The 22,079-nt window shown below is 33.0% G+C and overlaps 1 protein-coding gene across 1 annotated transcript; it reads left to right on the top strand.

Moving 5' to 3' along the window:
• Nucleotides 1-16,951: 16,951 nt before the first annotated feature.
• Nucleotides 16,952-21,446, top strand: LOC104900243 (plant intracellular Ras-group-related LRR protein 8). The gene is made up of 10 exons (XM_010687625.4): nt 16,952-17,302; nt 17,411-17,505; nt 17,874-18,032; nt 18,640-18,750; nt 18,872-18,972; nt 19,347-19,484; nt 19,970-20,018; nt 20,646-20,711; nt 20,796-20,915; nt 20,986-21,446. The coding sequence occupies exons 1-10, from the start codon at nt 17,092-17,094 to the stop codon at nt 21,094-21,096; spliced, it is 1,161 nt and encodes a 386-aa protein (XP_010685927.2). The 5' UTR covers nt 16,952-17,091; the 3' UTR covers nt 21,097-21,446.
• The last annotated feature ends 633 nt before the right edge of the window (nt 21,447-22,079 follow it).

The following is a 22,079-nucleotide window of genomic DNA, read 5'->3' as shown; positions in this document are numbered from 1 at the left end:
TAGGTGTAACATGGTTCTTGCGTGGTGGAAAATTCCCTTACTGTAGTCTTTCTCTCAGTGAGTTATATATCTTTTTTTTTACACTAAGAAAACATAAAACGAAAAAGCTAATGAAACACGTCAGGAGTAAACAAACGTCTATGAGTTGTGGCTAGCTGGATTGCTTTTGGGGGGTGTCGTGTTTATATCCTATATTTTTGGATTAACTATACCAATAAGAGGTTTTGATTCAATTAGGTAATTTGTGTCAAATCACGAGTAAAGTAATTGTTTGCCATTAAGCTAAGGATCCCCAAAGAAGTTAAAAGATTAAGGATATATTTGGGTTGAGGATGATTAGGGAATTATTTTAAAAAGTCAAATCACCTTAAACAAAAAAAATGAAGGTGGCTTAAGGTGTTCAAAAGGAATTATGTAGTGGTGTTTTTGAGGACTAAGTCTTTGATCCATGTATAAATTAGGTCCTAAGTATCAAATGCCAATTCTTTTATTATTGGTCAAATAATTACCAAAAAGTTGGGGAGTGGTGATCACTCCCATAGGTTCTATAACTCTGTGATCTCCATGTGGTCCGATACTGCGAGTTTGAAACTAAGACAATATGCCATGTTAAATCCAGCAAGATAATTGACGTATCGTGTAAAAAGTATAGCTTTAGTCTAGAAACAACATAGAATAATGGAGTTTTTAAATACAGACGGCAAATAGCGCTAGGAATATAAATTTATTATATAAAGAGTTAATAAAATTATTTGCTTTCATACTTTGTATACCATGGTAAAAATATAAGTCTAAATTTTTTGTTATTTTTGTATTCATTTATAACTTGTAATTGTAGGCGAGCTTCTTAGACGTTTTACATGGTCTCGACTGATTATTATTGTGAAATGTTACATATAATATCTAGATAATGAGTTAATGATGTATGGTCTGTTTAATAATTATTGTGTTATTTGTTATCAGTCATCGTAGTGGTTAATTGTTAGCTAGATATTAGAGGTAAAGTAGTTGACATCTGTTATGTTAATTAGTGTTTGGTAAAATCAACTCTTATTTAGACGTCTTACATGGTCTCGACTGATCATTAGATAAAATTCCTAAATAATTAATTAATGATGTAGGGTCAGTCTAACAATTATTGTGTTATTTGTTATCTGTCATAGTAGTGGTTACTTGTTAACTAGATATCATAGGTAAAGTAGTTGTCAAACAACTGGTAAGTTAATTAGTGTTTGGTAAAATCAAATGTTATTGCAGCTAGCTTAAAATTACATTAAAACGTATTTGACCAAACACCAACGTAAAATTGTGATAGTATTTTGACTTGAACAAAATCTAAAAATGCAACTTGAAAATTATATATTGCCAAAGACGACTATAAATTGATACCATAATAACCAAGGATGTCTTAACCTAGTGGTTAAGATTAAGGGGATGTGAACAATAGATCACATGTTTGAATCCCCCTCATTTTTTTGTACTTTATACTGCCTTCGTGACTCATATGGATAAATAAAAAAAATTAATGCCATAATTAAGTTGTTGCAAACTAGGCTTGTAAGGGGGTGTGCAGTGATACCAACATCAACCACCTAACAACATAGGGCCCTATAATCTTTTCTATTTGTTTAAGTCAATTATCTTAATCTTCATTTTGGGTGTGTGTATCAAAGAAATGTCCTTGTAATCATTTTTCTATCTAGTCATATTGTCTTAACTCTTAACCTCCTTGGTTATTTATCAAAAGAAAATCTTAACATGATTCTGTAATATATATTATACACAATATGTTTCATAATAATACATTAATACAAAGCCCTGACCCCATGTATGATGCACTATATTCACCTCAAAAAGGAGTTTTAAGTTTAATTAGGTCTAATTAGATGAAAATATGACATTAAACCAGGATTGATCAGGTCTAATACGTTGTGATACTATCTTACAGAACTATAAATCTATAATACTCGTTTGGCCTAGTGGCAAGGAAAGAACCTTCCAACCTCAAGCTTGAAGGTTCGATCCACACTATACGCACTTTGGTAGAAGGTTTTCCCTTACCATCTTCATGTCTATCCACAAAAACAAGTTGGATTAACCTGCGAAAGGTTGCGATCTGACAAGGCCTTATTGTATCCACTCTTGTGAAGACGAGGCTCTTATTGATTTTTGATTTAGGAACCAGTCATTACGGCATAGGTTAAAAGCCATATATAGTCAAGTTAAGAAGGATGGCTTTCATTTGACACAGTCAACTACTCGAATATGATTATATGAGCTTCCTAGAAGCTACTCTCTTATGTCTTTAAGCTAACATTTTGACATATAAGTATGATCAAGCATTATTATTCTTGTAATACTAGTATATTTTTAAAACAAAGGGGCTGCTACATTGACGTATACTACAAGGAAAAATCATGCAATATTGTGTGTCAGCTTCTAAGTGGACAAACTAGTTGTTATATAGTTGAATGTGAGACTATAGTTCACTTGCAAGACCTAGAAGTACGACTTCGAAGGATATGTATAAGAAGATCATTTTCATGTAGATGTTGATGTTTAACAAGTTTAATTAAGCAAGTGCTAAGTAGATTACTAGATTTTGTGATAGTATGTAATGGTCCTTTGACATAGTATCGGAGCCAGCGTAACATAAAGGTCACGAATTCAAATCTCATACACCCCCTCCTTTATAAGTGGAATATTTAGCGTCAGGTATGAGGGAGACCTGGCCTGTACTGCATCCACACTTCAAGCCTAATGGGCTCTCGCGTGAGGGGACGTGATAGAGTATTAAACTATTCACGGGACTCCAATTATCAGGTTAAACTTTTAGTTGAGTTAGTCCTTTGATAATATATGCTTATATTACTATTACTTATTAGTTATTACAAAGGGAGTACGTTACTAGAATCTTGGGAGAGAGTCTTAACTAGAAACTTTGTTTAAATTTTGAGAGTCTCATGCAATAACGTGTCCAAAACTTTTCTTGAGTCTTGAAAATCAAGACTCACTTATTCAAGACTCTAGGCTTTACATGAGGTATATATTGTATCATCCAACAATTAGTTTTCTTGTCCTATTAAATTGTGCCATCTCGTTACTAATGGTATCCAACTTTTTTCTATGAGTCTGAGGGATAATATACAAATCTGGAGTAAATTTTGTGTGAGTTAGAACAAAAAAAAGTTAGTAGAAATACGATGTAGTATAGTAATCTCTAAACTAGAAGAGAGTCGTCTTAGTTTTTTTTAGAAGAAAGAGAGTCTTAGTCATAAATACATTAGTCTTTGCAAATTTGTGGTTTTTAGGGGGGAGTTTTCCTTTTCTTTTCTCCTTCTGTATGATGAACCCATCTCTAAAGTGGGAGTTTTTATTTTTCTCTTTAAAGTAGAATAATATACCTCATCTGTTTCAAATTAGTTATGACACTTTCAGTTTTCATGCATATTAACGCAAAATTTTGAGGACATATCTGTAATTTTGATAATAGAAATCTCTACTTTAGGGATCTTAACTTTAGCGGGTCTTAGTGACTTGAAACTGGCTTAATAGGGGACCTTAATGACTTGACACTGGTTTAATAGGTCATAACTTATAAAATTTAGGTCACACCATAAAGGTTAATTGATGAAGGTAAGTAAAAACTAAGTGATTTTTTTAAAAAAAAAATCGTCAGTTTTAAGTCACCTAGGCCTACTAAAAATTAAGATTTCTTAAAATTGAAACCTACACACATTAATCAATAATTCAAATCGGTTAAAAATAACGTTCAAAATTCAGACCTCTATTATCAATTTTTCCTAATATTGGTACCAACTCTTCTAGATTCAACTTATGATACCACAAGTCCACAACTTCCTTATCTAGAGCATATGGCATCATTACAGTGACACGAGTAGCCAACAAATCGGTAAAATCGTAATCACTGGACACTAGGCGATCCCCCAAATAACCAAATTGTTCTTTCAAGAAGATAGAAGAATTACATACACCTTACACATGTCACCAATTATTTATACATCTTACACATCATACTATATAGTTGGACCATTTTCATATAGCTAAGAGAAAGACAGGCTTTAAAATGGGCTTCAGCCCATGAGCCCAACTCCTCCCATCACATTGGTATTATTATATACTCCTAATTGTGTTTGGGCCAAAGTATATCCTAACTCCACATTCCACAGTATCCATAACTGAAGAAATAAGAATCTGACAAGCCTAAAATTGAATTGCTTCTTCCTGGGTCGATGCTCGAGCGGGCTCCGTTTGTTTTGGAGGAAAACATTTTTTTGAAAAACGATTTTTCTCATATTCCGTTGTTAAAGGGTTTAAAGAAAGGAAAATGAAGGTGAAAAAGAATTTTTTTATCGTGTTGTAACATTTTTCTCCAAAATTTAAAGAGAACCCATTTTTTGCCATTCTCTCATTCGCAACATCTCCATTTTTTCCTCCTTAATTTAATAATTTTTCATCTATCAAACAAAGAAAACTATTAATCATATGTATTTTTCTGTGAAAAATATTTTCCATCAAATCAAAAGGACTCTAAAAGCAAAAGTCTGATATAATTTGTTATTTGGTGTTGGCTGAAGGCTGAATAATGTAACAAATGGCTTTTCAGCCCAGATTGAGATAAAGGCTATGTACATAAAAGTGTTAATTAGTAGTAGAAGAGACCTCATGTTCGGATACTTATGATCAGTGATCCCATTACATATAATTTCTAGATACGCCACTAGTTGTACACTAGGTATGAAGGGGGAAAGGTAGAACTTATGAATGCAAAGTGAGTAATAGAGATGATGCACTAGACAATGTTACACCACATAACTCAGAATTAACTACTTTCTAAATGGTTCCTTTAAAATGAAGATACAAAAAAGTCACATTTCTGATCAACTTCACCACACAATTTGATACCCCTCCAAATATGTCCCTTCTTTTTTTGGTGAATACAGGACATTCTATTGACATCATTGAATCTAGAGGAACAATATGTCAATGTATTGGTACCAGCAAAATCAACCTCTCAACCTACACTAATTCACTATAGCAAGAGCCCGCCATATCGGAGACTTCATACAGCAAGATTACCAATAAAAACGGCAATGTCGTGGTGGTGTAAGAGCACGATTGCTGTCGACGAAGTAACGTTTACAGCCTACATTGTTGTAATCCAATCCATCTGATGAATCGACGTCGAAATCAGGGATTACCATGTTTAGTTTCAGTTGTTCCTCTCAACAATTTACAGACATCCAATTCAATTATACCATGTTTAGTTTCAGTGAAAATAACTCCTTCTAAGAAGGAGGAAAATGCAGTAAAGAGGAAAATAAATTAAGAGAAGCCAAATAACACATACATTGATACATCATCCACATACACAGCATACCAAAAAAAGCTGAGAACACAACTCTATGCACTTGCAAGTAATCATGTTTCATGAGACTACAATACACAACTTTATTCAAGCAAAGCGAAAAACAGACTACTTTAATTGATCCATGGATAATACTCCCTCCATTTCTAAAAAGACGCCTCATTTCTAGTTTAATATATCCTCGAATTACTTTCATAAAATTAGTATGGTAACTTTTAACTTGCTTATATATCACCCTATAACTTGGAACCATAATGAAACACTTTTGTGACATAATAAATTTGTAAAAGCTTGTAGAATATGATAGGAGGGATAATATAAACAACTAACAATTCCCTTTGTATATAATGACTTCCATTCAAATGTGGTGGTTAAATACTATTTACATCTGGAAGAAAAATTTACACATTTCTTCAGAAAAGATAGTGGTTGAGTACTAGATTTGTTAGAAAAAGACACAACTCCTTAGACCTTGATGAGGGGTTTGCATAACCTGATAACATACACCTCTTAGGCTATGTTTGGCAAAACTGACTGAAATGTGGCTGAAACTGATTAGGTAGCAGCTGAAACTGTGAAGGTGCTGAAACTGATAAGCTAGTTGATTGTATAACCTGTTTGGTGATATTATTTATGACGGTAGCTGAAATATCTTTTTAGAATGAAAAACAAAAAAATATATATATATTTTTAGGCTTAAAAAGATAACAAGAAAATAATAATAATAAAAAAATTTCAGCACCTGATCTCAGAAGCTATATTTTACTCCAACTCAATTTCAGTCAAATTTTGGACTTAAATTTTATTTAAGTTCCTCCACCAAACACCACTAATCATATAAGGTGACTTAAAATTGTAGCACCTTATCATTTAAGTCACAAACAGAGCCTTAGTCTAATTACATACACAAAGCCAAATTTTCACCCCTTAGTAACTTCCATTTACACTTGACCACTCCTGAAACCCCTTAATTGATTAAAGAGCCTAAAATCCACCTTCCTTTCTTAACCCTGATCTCGATCTCTACTCCAAACTTGTTTCTTTTTCCACTCCGATAACCCTGCCCCAACAACCACCTTCGGGCTTCGGGTTTTGACTCCCTCCAGGAATCAGTGCCATGATGGTTGTCGAAGGTTGTGTGTTGATAAGGTTGATGGTCGAATTTGGAAGTGGTTGAGAGCCGAGAGGGTGAGTAAATGGGGGTAGATCATTATATTGAGGGGGTTGAGGAAGGTTTAAAGTAATGAGATTTGGGTTACATCATGGGCTAATTAGCATTATAAAGGGAGAAAAGAGTGGTTTCAAGTACGTGATTAGAGAGTTAAGGGTACTTCATTACAATAACGGCCCGTTTGGTAGTCGTTAATAAATTGCGGTAATGGGAATGAATTTTAAGTGTAATTTTATTAGGGAAGTGCCCTTAAAATCTCCATGGGGAGGCATTTTTTCTCCATGGACAAGCAATCTCAGCCTTAAACTTGTGTTTTTGTCTCCAAAGGGAAGCAATTTTCATTACCACTCATTACCACCCTACAAGGTGGTATTGGATGGGAATAAAAATTCAAGAAGAAAAGTGGACACTTTAGGATAAATTAGCATTACCATGATAATGGACAATGATATTTTTCACAAATTTACACACAAATTCATTCCCATTACCACCATTTATGACCAACTACCAAACGGGTCGTAAATCCTTTGTTAAGGGTGGATTTATGAACAGACCCCTCATTTATGAATTTTTTTCCGCAAAGAATCCTTTCCTAAAACAAAAACATGTTATATCTCCTTGAAAGGATAGAGCCTAAGAGGCAAGGACAATGTGACAATTATTTTCGAACGAAACGAACAATTACATGACCTAAAGAGGCAACTAGTTGAATAATGACCACCCACAAAGGTCAAGATATCATCAAGACATCACTTTTATGCATGTAGTAGTAGTACAAAACACACAACATGATTCATTTTTCAAACAACTCGTGCTTCTGAAAATGACAATTCTTCCCTCAAGCATAGTACTATTTTTCCAAATGGACACAATCACACAACTAGTAGTGCAAACATAAACTATCAACCAAACATAATTCCATCAATAATAACACCAAATACAATTAAACCTTCAAAGATCCCACATTTACCTAACCACCTAATCTAACCTTCATTATTCACAAATCATATAAAAACTATCAAACAAAGTATACAAAACAAAGTATTGTCAAAAAAAGAGCCCTACCTGTTTTCCCCATTTATGTCATCATCATCTACACACATTATTAACAATCAAAACAATGCCCATCAAAACAAAAGTACTAATTCATCCATATGAGCCACGAAGACAGTAAAAAAAAAGAGAAGGGGAGATTTAAACCTGTGATCTATCGTTCACAGTAATTCAATTTTAACCACTAGGCCAAGACATCCTTGATTTTTCTATTACCTAATTAATCTTCTAAAGATGCTACATTTATCAAACCACCTAATCTAACCTTCACAATCATATGAAGTAAAACTGAATGACTATAAAAACCATCAAACAAATCATATAAAATAAAGTTCTCTCCCAAAACAAAAAAGCGCACTACTTTCTGTTTTTCCCATTTATGTCATCATCATCTTTACACATAATTGACAATAAAAACAAGCCCATCAAAACAAAAACTCAAAAAATCACTAAATTTTTTTTTTTTGGTTACCTAATTAAACCTTCCAAAGATGCTACATTTATCAAACCATCTAATCTAACCTTCCTTAATCATATTATTCACAATCATATAAAACTGAATTTCTATAAAAACCATCAAACACAATTATATATTAAAAAAAAAGCTACTTCCTGTTTTCCCCATTTATGTCATCATCATTTTTACACATACAATTAACAATCAAAACAAAAAAAACTCAAAAAATCTCTAAAATATTTTTTACCTAATTAAACCTTCCTCAATCAAATCATATAATACTAAATGACTATAAAAACCATCAAACAAACTATATCAAAAAAACAAACTTTCTCAAAAAAAAACCTACTTTATGTTTTCCTCATTTATGTCATCATCATCATCATCTTTACACATAATCAACAATCAAAACAAAAAAAAAACTCAAAAAAGCCCTAATCTTTCTTAACCTAATTAGGACCCTAATGGGCCTAAACATTACCCATTACTAAAAAAACCAAAAAAAAATGACCTGTCTGTTCTTTTAATTCCGAAATTCGATCTCGAGCCTTGGATACCATCTCGACAAGACTTTATCAAGTCTCGGATACCATCTCGACAAGAGTTTACCAACTAAGTTAGAATCGGCCGGAGAAGAGGAGGCTGATAACAATTAGGGCATCTAATCAAACCATTCTCATTACAAACCAAACAAGAACGAAACCCAACTTTTTCCGAGAATATTTTATGACTACCATTACAATCACCACACAATATAAACCTATACCCACCACACGTGTCGCACGTGCCATTTCTTTTAGGAGGAAACCCAGAAATAAGTTTCTTCAATTCACCAATTTCATGAAGATTTTTAACCTCTTCAGCACCACCAATATATCTTCCACCGATAAAAACTCGAGGTAAAGTAAGTGTTTCGGATAATTTTAACCGCAGCAATTCTCGAAGCTCCGACATAAAACCCAAATCCATAGCTAAATCTCTCTCATCTATATTTAATTGAAACCCATGAAGTATTGACATTACGGCCCGACAAGCTTCGAATGTGGGCCGGACTATTCGAAGGCTTGTGTAGTAAACCACGATTCGGGTTTCTGGGGATTGTTGTTTGGGCTGGGTTGTGGGTTGGGTTGTGGGTTGGGCTGGGTTGGATCTGGTGGTGGGCTTGGGCCATTGACGGAGGAGAGAGTTTACGGTATAAACACGGTGAAAAAGAGTTGAAGGTTGATGTTTTTTAATGGAGGTTGTAGGGGTATAATAGTCTTCACAAAGGTTTTCGATGTCTTTAAAAGATGAACATCGGAAATTGTTGTTGTTGTTGTTGTTGTTGATGATAATGTTGTTGTTGTTGTTGATGTTGTTGTTGGTGTTGTTGGTGGTGTTGTCGGAGAATTTAGGAGAAGATTTAGCCCACGGACGCCACATTGACGGCGGAAATGGAGAAAGAATCAGATTTTCAGAGCATGTATGTGGTGAAATGGGAGAAATGAAATGAAAGAAGAGGGAATTTTTTGAGGAGAAAAGGGTTAATTAGGTTTGAAGGTGGTTAAGTTGGTTGAATTGGAGATTTTGGAGATGGGGGAGAGCTTTTTGGTTTTCCCTTTGTGTGTTTTATTGATGGTGGAACTTCAATATATGGAGGAATATATTCATAGGTTATCTATATTCTACCCCTATTGAAGATGTTGTAGCCGGGTGGTTAAGATTGAGGTATTGTAGACGATAGGTTATAAGTTCGAATCTCCCTCTTTTTTTTTGTACTTTGTGGCTTATATGGATTTAAAGGAAAAAAATTTACCCCCTCCGTTTAAAAATAGTTGTATTGTTTCATATTTTCATGCTTGTCGATGCATGATTTCAAATGTTAATATTTTTAATTATCAATAAGTAAAAATTATATAAAGTTAATATTAAAAAATATACATTGAGACGAATCTAACAAAATTTCATGTGACTATGTTTTTCCAAAAATATGTATCATCAATGATAATTAAAGTGTAAGATGTGAATAGTAAATATTATGCAAATGGTGCAACTATTTCTAAACGGATGAAGTATATACTAAGGTTTGTTTGATTGATATAAATATGTAGTCGAACTTTTTAGAAAATAAAATACAATGAAGTTATTTGGTTGATAATAATGTAGGAAGTTTTATTTTTTATAAAATGGAGGAAATTATTTTTGTCTATGTCTCTTGAATAGACCTGATTATTGTGTAAGATAGTCTAATGGTTAGAAAGTTAGGGTCAATTTTATAGGATTTTACTAAAGAGAACTTTAATGAAATGAGACTTTAATCCTTTATTGGACCAATAAGATATTTCGATAATTTTTTTTAAAAAAAATATATTGTGAAAAAGAATTACATGTATAGATTTGTATTCAGTCACTTTTTTCTTTCTCGATTGACTATTTTTCTCTACCGTTTATGAACCCTCCCATTATCGACACACGACCTGATTTGACCTAACATGTGATAACCTATCTAGAAGTTGACCAATCATGACCCAATCTGCTTTTTTCCCGCACCGACCCGCCCAATAACCTGGTCTATCCCCTGAGGTATGTAGAATTTTTTATGGAAAGATTTCTTCCCATGATCAACCAAACAACTTTTACCATTTTTGTAGGAAATGAAACTTCAAAGGAAATACTATTTCCTAAGAAATATTAATTCATATATGCAAGCCCGTAGCATATCATCTAAGTCGTGGCTCATGTTATTTACGGGTTAAAAATTTGTTATGATTATGAATATTTTATTGTGTTGAGAAATTTATGAATTTTAAAAACTATATTTTTTTTTAATAAATTAAGAGTAATTAAATAGTAATACAATCATTGATTGACGATAAATAATGTTATTGAAAGATTATCGCTTTTTTCGTTCTGTTTTAAATGAAACATTGGGTGAATTGACACTATTCGTTGATTAATTTTGACTCCAATTTATCGTTATTATATAAAGAAAAACATAGTCAAGTAAGATCTTGTTAGATTCATCTTGATTCATACTATTAAATTTTAACAATTTATATTTTTTTACATGTGCACAACTATCGATATTAATGATTGAAAAAGCTCATTGGGTTGCGTGAAAAGACAAACGTTTCATTTAAAACAGAACGAAAGAAGTATATGATTTTGTTTCAACGATTTTCTTATGTTATATTAAGACTTTTGTTCATTTTAATCACCTATAATGTTATGGAAATGTTATACATGGTTAGTATTGATATCAAATACTTTACCTATTACCTTAAGATTCTTGATTATTACATATACTAAACCAAATAATCACAACACTTTATGTATATTCTAATTTCTACCAATTCTCAATAACCCAAATATAAAACATGCAACAATCCAAAATAGCACCCTAATGAAAATTAGTTGAATAGTTACAAGATAAGAGTAGAGAAGGATATGATAAGTGACAAAAGTGAGGTCCCATTATTGTGGGTGTTCATAGTTTGAGAGAGATGGAAATGTAACTATCTAACAAGTTTTATATATTTGGAGGGGAGAGGTTGTCATCTTACAGATATATTAAAAGATGTACGCGATAATGTATATACGTCACGTGACACTTCTGCTATTCCACTAGAATTGTCCAATGTGTACATAAGTCATGTCAATTAACAAAAGTAAAATTAGCTTTTAATCATCTCAACCAACATTTTTAATCATGCTTTTAGTGTCCACATTATTATATTTGTACATTTTAAATGTTGAGTTTTCTTTAATACTTCCTCCGTTTCTAAATAAGTGCAACATTTCTTGTTTGCACGTTTGCCAATGCATTAGTTTAACCATTAATATCTTCAATTATCAATAAGTAAAAATTATAAAAAGTTGATATTAAAAAAATTCACATTCAGACAAGATCTCACATGACTATGTTTTTCCTAAAATGTAAATCACCAAAGCTAATTAAAGTTTAAACTGTGAATAGTAAACACTATGCAAATGTTGCACTTATTTAGAAACGGATGAAGTATATTTTAATGAAAATGGAAAAAAAATGCACATCAAATTCGGAAACACAATAATAACTCGGAAAACGCCCGGGCCCAAATACTAGTTTGGTAATATAAAAGCAGATTTAGTCATTTAGATTATATAGATGCCAATTAGTATAATTATTTAATAGTATGTTGCATTGTTGGTTCCACCCCGCCACTTGTTTTGTTGATAAATATATAATTAAGTACTCAAATTATTCAATAATCACGGATCCTAATTCTACCAAATGAAAGATTGGGTGAAAAAAGACATTGGACTAGGTCAAATCTTTGATGTGCTCCTCTCCTCGTGGTAGCCATGTACTTTTAATCACATGGATCTCTGTTTAGATAAAGCTCTACTGTTAATAATATTCTTTCCATTCACATTCATGATTATGCCATCTTATTAACTTCATTATTCATCTTTTTCTATTTGTTCTTTTTGTTTTATGAAGAGATATATAACTTATTAAGATCAATGATGATATAACTTTTTAATTTTAGCCATTTTTTTTTGGATAGAAAGGTTGTAATCATCATTTAAAGTACATTTTAAGTGATATAATCCATATAATTAGCAATTAAGGAGAAATGTAATAATGTATTCTTTGATTATTTATATAATACTCCTACTAGAGTAGTTAAAGAGAAGTAGAGAATAATGTATAGATTTCTATTTTTTTCGAATAATGTAAGTTAAAAGCTGAAATTTTGACTTTAATTTCTCACTAGAAATAGTGTTTTTGTTAACTTTTAACAAAACTTAAATTTAAGTTGGTATATACCTACAAAAAAAAATTAGTGAAATATATTCTCACAAAATAGTTACCCATCGGTTCACCGGAATTTTGCTCCGACTACATTCGAGTCTGACTCGAGTAGCTTACCTGGCTTTGTGCCTTTGTGGGCTACATTTGGTATCAAAAAAATCATACATCATCTTAGTTAGGGAGTCAGCAGTGAATATTGTGTCAACTGATGTGCTTGTTTTCCTTCGGATCATCTTGGTCATTTATTGTACATATATGTTCTATGTGGTTTGATTGAAAATTAATAAATGATTGACTTAACATCCAATGATAGTGGTATTACTACTTGGTTCACTTGATTGATCTGTCTCTTTCTCTCTCCCGTTGCATTAAGCTCAAGCATTTCTTGTACAACATATGCATAAATTGTCATGCAAAGATCATAAGATATTCACAGATCAACGACGTTAATGTCATGGATTGCGAAAGTTCGAGGTAGCATAACGAGTAACGATATAAGTATTGTCTTATGATATACTTCTTCTGTTTTTTAATAATTGCAATATATAGGGGTTGCGCATTTTTTAAGGAGATGAGAGAGATAGAGAGATAGAGAGATAGAGAGATGAAAAAGAAACTCATGTGATAAGGAGAGAGATGGAGAGAAAACATAGTCAAATTTAGTAATGTTGCAATTAATATTAAACTTTTAAATAAGGAAAATGTTGCAATAATAAAAGAACGGAGGAAGTACTTTGTATAGTTTCCTAACAATGTTAGGACTCAAATATTGTAAATATATATATTGTTTAATACAATACACTCCAAACTCAAGGAGTTTTCCATAATCTAATAGTTATACTTGGTGTTATTACTCTTAAAAAAAAAACCCCTAGCCTCCTCCTTTTTTTTTCTCTCTCAAACTCTAGCCTTTCCTACCCCTTCTTCATCAATTAGGGGCTGCCATGGATGTTTTCATCCATAGTAAGCCCCTTTTCCCCTTTTATTTTCAGTTTTTAATTTATTTTCTTGTTTTGTTCAATAAATTAGTATCTCTTTATGAAATTTTCTCAAACCCTGTTATGGGGTTTTTAGTTTTCTATTTTGGAAATCTCCTTCTCCCCTATGGGAGTTGTGAGTATTGTTCTTTTGTTTTTATGTATGAGAAATTATTCTCATTCGTTGAAGTTCGAGACTCAACATGAAGGTATTGGAATCTCAGATGCGGTCAACTTGACTCGATCAAGAATGTTCTTCCCAACTATATCAGAATGATAGACTTCCTCATCAATAGCTGCTTGATTCAGCAAATACAAGAGGACTGTGCAGTATTGTTCGATCTGGTTCATTGTAGTTTCTTCGAATACGAATTTGATTTAGTTTTGTTTAATTGTATCTTGTTTTACTTTAATATCTATTGTAGATGCCGTTTGGCCTTCAATTAATGAAATTTCTCTTTCAAAAAAAAAAAAGAAAGTCGGTCTACTTTTTTACAATTAATTCTTAAACCTATATCTCAAACTATGTAGCGTTCGGTATGATCAATGGAAACGGAGTGGAAAAGATTTGATAAGGAGGAGAAATAAAAATATTAATTGTTACCTTTGATAGTTTTTTGGTATTTTTATGGGATGGAAACAAGGTTTATGATTGAGGAAGGAAACATGATCTGTTTCCACTAGTTTGATAAGGATAACAGATGAGGGAATTGTGTTTCTCTCCAGAGACTGTATTTGTTACTTGACCTTCATAGCAAACAATTATAAGTAGAAACATTTATTTGAATCCGTTTCCTACATCAAATTTTTATATACCAAACACCTTCTAAAACGTTTTCAGAATAGGTTTTGGCATAATTACAAAGGGTAATGCAAGTGGGAAGTTAATGCGGTAGATATCTTATTGAAAAGATAGTTTCACTTCATACGCTAAACAAAACAAACCGTAAATAATCATTTATTTCAAAACAGGAGTATCAGCCTATCAGGTAATACTTAAAGAGTATTTCCTTTGTTCCAAAAATATTGCTACATTTTGACCGTTAGCACAATTTACTTGGTAACTTTTACTGTCTTTTAGTTGATATACATAAGAAACACCATAGTTATGTTGAATCTTATTCGTCCCCAAATATATAATTTTTATATTTATTTTCATATACTATATAACTCAAGATATTGATGTTTGAAGTTGCATCTCGTAAATTGTGAAAAAACAAATATAGCTAACATTTTTGGAACACAGGAAATATTATGGAATAATTAGTGGGGTATAGGAGATTTGTTAATCCTACTTCCTATAGGCTACAACATTTTACAAGAATAAGATACATAAAAAGATGAGCATGTGCACTGTGCAGTTACTTCAAATCTCAAAAAAAGATTAGTTATTAGGAGAAGTGGAACAAAGTGGGTTCTGAAAAAGTGGTGTTATATGTTTATGGTATTGAAGTTGGCAGAAGAAGAGTGGGGTAAAAGACTAAAGAGGAGTAAATTCACCTTTCACATGCACATACATGCTTCTTCTGGTCCCTCCATTTTAAGACATAAGTATTCCACTTATGAAGTAAGATAAGGAATTTCTTCTGGTCCCTCCCTATTTTTAGAGGGGGAATTTCTACAGGTTACAATTCGGGATACTAGATCTAATGGATTGTCGTGAAATTATTTTGTTGGTGAAGAATTATGCGGGATCACAAAGGTTATCAATTTTTCGAATACGGTTCAGATGAATCCGACGGAAATCATCCTCACGACTACAAGGGATCGTTAGATTGTCTCTCCAACAAGGCTGTATTTTCCAGCGATATAAGCGGGAGATGTTCCACATTGCAAGATTTGTTTGACGATCGTAGTTTTTATGAAGGAATTTTTTGTTTGATTCAAGTTATGTATTTGTTTGATTCGATTGCTTATGTAGATGTCGTATGACTTTTTATTAATGAATTAATTTTACTATTCAAAAAAAAAAATGAAGTAAGATAAGGTCCTCATTCTCCAGGTTCATTTGATTTCTCTCTCCATCTCTTTTGATTTTGTTGGACTTGAGATTAAGCCCATTTAGATCTCATGATCAGCCCATATGCTTGTTTTGGCCTTTGGAACCCTTGCTAGTTGGGCCAATAAGGTCCATATTACCACCATCTAAATTACTTCCTCCGTTCTTTTTTAGTTTTACTCAAAGAGTTTGGAATAGATATTGTTTGGATATTAAGGAGAACATATTAGGAATTTGAATTTATAAAACAATCCATGTGATGTTTGGTATATGATGGTAGGTACGATAGAAGAAGTGAGTTTATTTTAGTAAAAGAGTACGATATTTATGTAGATTGGTAAATTGAAGGATCAAAACTTTCTAAACAAGGTACTGGTACAATTTATTTAAAACAGTCAAAACATTAATATGATACAACTAAAAGAAAACGAAGGAAGTAGCTCATAGTTAGGTTTAATTTAGGGTGATTTACATGGGTAGTGTGTACCTTATATGACATGTACTAGACACAGACTCTCATCGAACATGTCATATGGCATAGCCTATATCTTATCACTATAAATGCTTATAGGACACTAAGGTGCATTCTTTTCACCATTATAAGATAACATTTGGGCTTGACCACTTGATTAGAGCTGATAAAGTCCAATCAAGTTTCAACATTAAAGTTCAATCAGACCCAATAGGTTAAATTCAGAAAAGTTTAGGCAAAGAGAAAACTCTTATAGGACATATGTCTTACATCATATGCTAATTCTAGATTTAGAATCTTTATGTAAAGTGATACATATTATAATAACGGTAAAGTACGTAAAATATAAAAGCCTAAAGAAATTAAATACAACATAAATTTGAAAATCAAACAAAAGTGAGTTGTATATAATTTATTTTTCCAATATTTATATCATTATATCTTACCCGATCTTCTAATTTTCCCGTATCCATATTGTTTCATGCATATGTATACATCCGTGATCCGCCTCTATGCAAACTCAACTTGTACTTTAATTTATCATCTTAGTAGTTCTTAAAAATAAGTGGATAACATCTAACTTAAATACATCTTGAAAAAATAATACACATAACTTGAAATCAAATCTCATCTACATTATCGCGCTTAGTCGCTCATTAACACCAATAGGTCTGGACACACAAAAAATTTAAGACAATAGTGATAGAGAATAGAATTCTCTTCAAGACTCAAGAGGACAATTTCCAGATTTATACTCGAGAACACAAGCAACAAACCACTGAAGAAAGACTTGAAAATGGAAAACAAAGGAAATCCCAACAAAGAAGATGAAGAAATTGAAAACAAAAAAAGTTCATCAGAAGAAGAAAATTTGAAGTTGCAGATTAAATTTGGAGGTCAAACAATTCGTCTTAATACATCGAATCATAACACAGTTGCTGACCTCAAATTCTTACTTCTTTCCCACACTAATGTTCTCCCTCGTGGTCAAAAGCTTATTTTCAAAGGTTTCATCTTTTCTCTCTCCTCATTTCTACTTCATGTATTAAAAATCGCATATTCTTTTGATTAGTAGTATTATCATTATGTTTATGTTTCTATGATTTTTTTTGTAGGAAAAGTTTTGAATGATTCTGATACATTAGGTGCTTGTGATCTTCATAATGGGTCAAAAATCATGTTAATTGCATCTCAGGGTCTTCATCAAGGGGTATGTAATGTATCAAATGTATGATTATTATTTTTTCTGTTAATTTCAAAGATTATCAAGATTTGAATTGAATTGTGTAAATCTTGGGGAATTAGAATCAATGAACTTTTATTTTTTGTGGGTGTTAGAGAGCGACTAAGCGTAGTGATGTAGACGGGATTTGATCCGAGGTCTTGAATGTGGTATTAAACTAATTAAAGGAAGTGTTTTGTTTGTTGTTTGATATGGGTATCAATGAACTTTTATTTTTTGTGGGTGCCAGAGAGCGACTAAGCGTAGTGATGTAGACGGGATTTGATCCGAGGTCTTGAATGTGGTAATAAAGGAAGTGTTTTGTTTGTTTTCTTTGATTTGGGTATAATAATTAGGAGGGTCCATTGCAAAAGAATTCTCCTGCAATATATCAAAAAACTCAGGTGGAAGAGCACATACAAATATATAGTTATCGAAGAAGTCTTGTGACTAAAACGAGAGGTGAAAGATGGAAGGCCACTGGTGTTATCGGCCTATCCGAGTCGCGGTTGAAGGTATACTCACTTAATTTCATCTGATTCACATGAATGTTATTGCAAAGTGGAATATTGTGCTTTAAGCTTAGAATTAATGTATATGGCATTGTACTGGAATTTTGATTTTCAACAAGTGAAGATGAATATTCTGTGTGCATAGCATTATGTTCCGAAGTTTGATCATGGCCCCTTATAGATATTGGGAATGGTTACTTTCGATCAATGATACTATGATAGGTTACTTAAGGGGATGATTCCATGGAATTCTTTTCGCTTTTTAGAATGGAGTCAACATTCACCAAGGCTTTTGGATTAGAATTGCCTATTTGGGAATTTCTTACTTATAATTGCCAGTGCTTGTTATTTACTGTGAAATAACAGACTCTCGTCGCATAAGGGGTTTAGGTTGGTTTGGAAATAGTGTCTCTGTTGACATAGGAATAAGACTGCATTCACATGATGGTAATCCTCACTTACCCGCCCAGTGCGGGAGCCTCTTCAGAGGCATTGAGGTGATGGCTGTTGTAGGATTTATTCACGTGCTTGTTGGGATGATTTTAGTAACTGTGTTCTTTTAAGAGTCTGATTATTGTATCTATTTGTGTAAATTGGAAAAAAAACGAAGGCTATACCTGATGCAGTATGGGAATGGGGATCTTTTGCTAGAGTGCTTGATCTCAGCAACAACTGCATACATGACATACCCGCCAAAATTGGCTGCTTGAAATATATCCAGGTAGAGAACTTCTGTTTACCCTTCCCTTTGTTTTGGATCCCAAAGTAACACTTATCTGTTGCTCTTGAAAAATCTTTTGCTGTACATAAACATTGCACTTACGTTTTCTGTTTTTTTTTAGAAATTGGTCTTGAATTCGAATGGACTCCTGGATGATTCAATAAGCTGGCAAGGCCTAACTGAGATGAAGGGTTTAACATATCTTTCTTTGGATCAAAATCAGTAAGTGTTCTGGTCATAAACCATTATAAGCAATGCCTTGCTAGCTTTCATATACTTTTATGATTAAATGGAAACGCAGTCTGAAAAGATGCATGCCCTGGAGTTTATCACTCCAAAACTTTGTTGGAAAATTTTGTAAGTTATCACCAATATGAACTGACACGAATTTTGGGTAGGGGGTAGCATATCTTAATAGTAGGAGTTTTATGGGTAGAGCTCTCACTTCAAAGACATTTCCCATGAAGATGACCGTGAGAGCTCCTTATTTTGTTTTAAATTATGGGTACTTGTTCTTCGTTACTCATTCTGATTACCTGGTGAAATTATTCAGATGATATCTCGAAGTAATTAATTGAAGTTCTTACTTTATGCAGGTTGACTACTTTGCCTTCTTCCTTGGGTGCACTTACTTACCTCGAGCAACTGCATGTTGCAAGCAACAAATTAGCAAATCTCCCGTCAGAAATTGGTCTTTTGACTCGGCTGGAGATCTTGAAAGTCAATAACAACCGGTGGGTACTCATACACATATGATAAAGTGATTCTGAATTGACTGATAACCCTAGATCATCTAATCCTAAGCCCAACATAACTAGAGGGCAAACTCAACAGTATTTGTTGTTATCTTGAGACAGAGATGTAAAAGTTCAGATTCTTGAAGCTAGTATATGCGTAGCCTTGATGACTAAGTCTCTGTTCTTCTTAACTTATCGATACTTCTATAATGTAAGCTAAGTGAAAGCAATTATTGAAGTTCAGCAAAAGTTTAGCAAAATAAGTCAAATTCAACAAAGGGAATTGTGGCTGTTTGGAATCTCATGAATCTTCTTTGTCTTCTGCAAATTGATAATTATTTGTCTTAATCTGAATTTGACAATTGTGAACTTCCATGACCTTAGCGAGAATGCATAGTTAATAGCTTCAAGCATAACTTTGAGCTAATTCTGCGTTAAGAATTTACGATCATATTGACTTGATATTCTTTTTATTTTTCCAGTATAACTGTCATACCTCCTTCTCTCGGTGACTGCAGCTCTCTGATTGAGGTATAACTCTATGTTCTTTGAATCATTTGTAGAGAACTGTGCACTATGTGGGGACTTTGATCAGGAAACTACCCTGATGTACAATAGTTGCATACAAACCACCTTTAAGTCTTTAATGTGTATATAAAACTAACACCTTCAAAGCCTTTTATGGAGCATGAAAATCCATAAACATATAAGCAATTAATATAAGCAATTAATCTTGTTCTTCATTTCTCCCTCCTGTCGAGGAAGACAACTAATGTAACAGGGACATAGAAAAGGGACAAGGTGGTGAAAATTGTATAGATGTGATTTTTATTTTGCGATGTATATGGATCTGAGGCTGGATAAGTGGTAAAGTGTTGAAAGTATTGTGTTGAATGTGATAACTTGCAGAATGCAGTAGCTGTAAAAAAGTATTGATTATAAGGGTGGGGTATGTGTTTATTTTTATTTTTGTTGTTATGTTTTTTTTACCTTGGGGGTAGTTATCTGATAAGATATGCCACAAATTTATTTATATTTTTCCGTTTAATCAATATAGCAACAAACATACATAAAATACAGTTATCAGTTCAAGTTTTAGCACAACATTCCTAATCTATGATGTTGAGTTTCTTTTCCGGGATTTTCTGTATGTTCCAGGTTGATATGTCCTCAAATCTTCTCGCAGAGTTACCAGAAACATTCGGCAATTTAAAAATCTTAAAGGTTGAGCTCCATACCAGTTTCTGTTAGTACTGATGTGATGATGTCTGTTGCTTTTATGCATAACCATATCTTTGCTGAATATAGGCGTTGCATCTTAATAACAATGGACTCAAATCACTGCCATCTAATCTATTCAAAAAGTGTGTTCAGCTTTCAACTCTTGATCTCCACGGGACAATAATAACAATTGATATTCTTCGTCAGGTATACTGTTTTACTTCACTACTTGATTGATATTCTATTTAAAAGACTATAAGTCGGATCTCTTTGCCAGGTTGAGGGATGGGAAGATTTTGATAGACGGAGATGCTCAAAACTAAAGAAACAACTGGAATTTCATGCTGGTGGCTCTGCCGAATTTGATGAAGGTGCTGATAAAAATTGATCGTCAACACAAATACACTACATACAGAGGGTTTCAGCCTGCAATACCTTGATGGAGATAATCTTCAGAAGAAAAGCTCCTTTTTTATAGTCCTCTTCAGGTATAGCCTAACAATCAAAATCTAGATGATGCTCTATTATGGAGTTGTGGATCATGTGCCGCAGTAACACTGAGTTTGATTGGTATCACCCAAGAAATTTTGTGATTGACTCGGTTTCTCTATAAGCTCTTTCCTTGTTGGTCAAATATTGTTACTGTGATGCTACCACCTCCAGTATAGATTTTTTGTTCAATGATGGTTATGTATGATTACAGAATTAATCAATGGTAGTCATCTTCGACTTCAGTCATTCTGCGTTTCTGCCTGCTCTTCTCACCAGTCATTAGTTACTAAAGTAATCATGTTTAGTAAAAGCTCTCTGGTTACATGGGATGTCTACAATGAATCTGCTCTAACAAAATTATTGCATGAAATAAAATCTTACCAGACTGATCACAACGCCATATCATACGCTAGACTGCAACTTTACCACGGGAACGCAGAGCACGCACCTTTTTCCCAAGATCAGATGCATCATTTGGTGCTCTCATGTTTCAGTTATTCTTCAAGTTTTAGAGTACATTGAACTTTGATTTTATGTACTTGGAATGCAGAAACAAAACCCGTAAATTCTCATCTTTCAACCCTTTCAAAATCTACACCTTGAGTTGAAGGCATAGGAGTACATATTTAGGGATGATTCTTTTACGAGGGAAAGGAAGATTCTTAAGATCACCATGAAAATTACTGGTTTAGCACACAACTTTGCATCACTCATCTCTTTTGTGACCGTAACATAACCTGCAAAATTGCTCTAGCTAGTCACTCTTCCATTATGCTTCTCTCCCCCACTTGTTGGAAGTCGGTAGCAACAGGATCGAGAAATTCAATTCTTTTAACTCTCGAAAACTTTAATATATCAAGCCTCACATTCTTTTTCCAA

This window comes from Beta vulgaris, chromosome 7 (assembly GCF_026745355.1).
Source record: "Beta vulgaris subsp. vulgaris cultivar EL10 chromosome 7, EL10.2, whole genome shotgun sequence".
Classification (NCBI taxonomy): domain Eukaryota; kingdom Viridiplantae; phylum Streptophyta; class Magnoliopsida; order Caryophyllales; family Amaranthaceae; genus Beta; species Beta vulgaris.
Note: the sequence above shows the minus strand (reverse complement) of the source record. Positions and strands in the feature narration are given on the sequence as shown.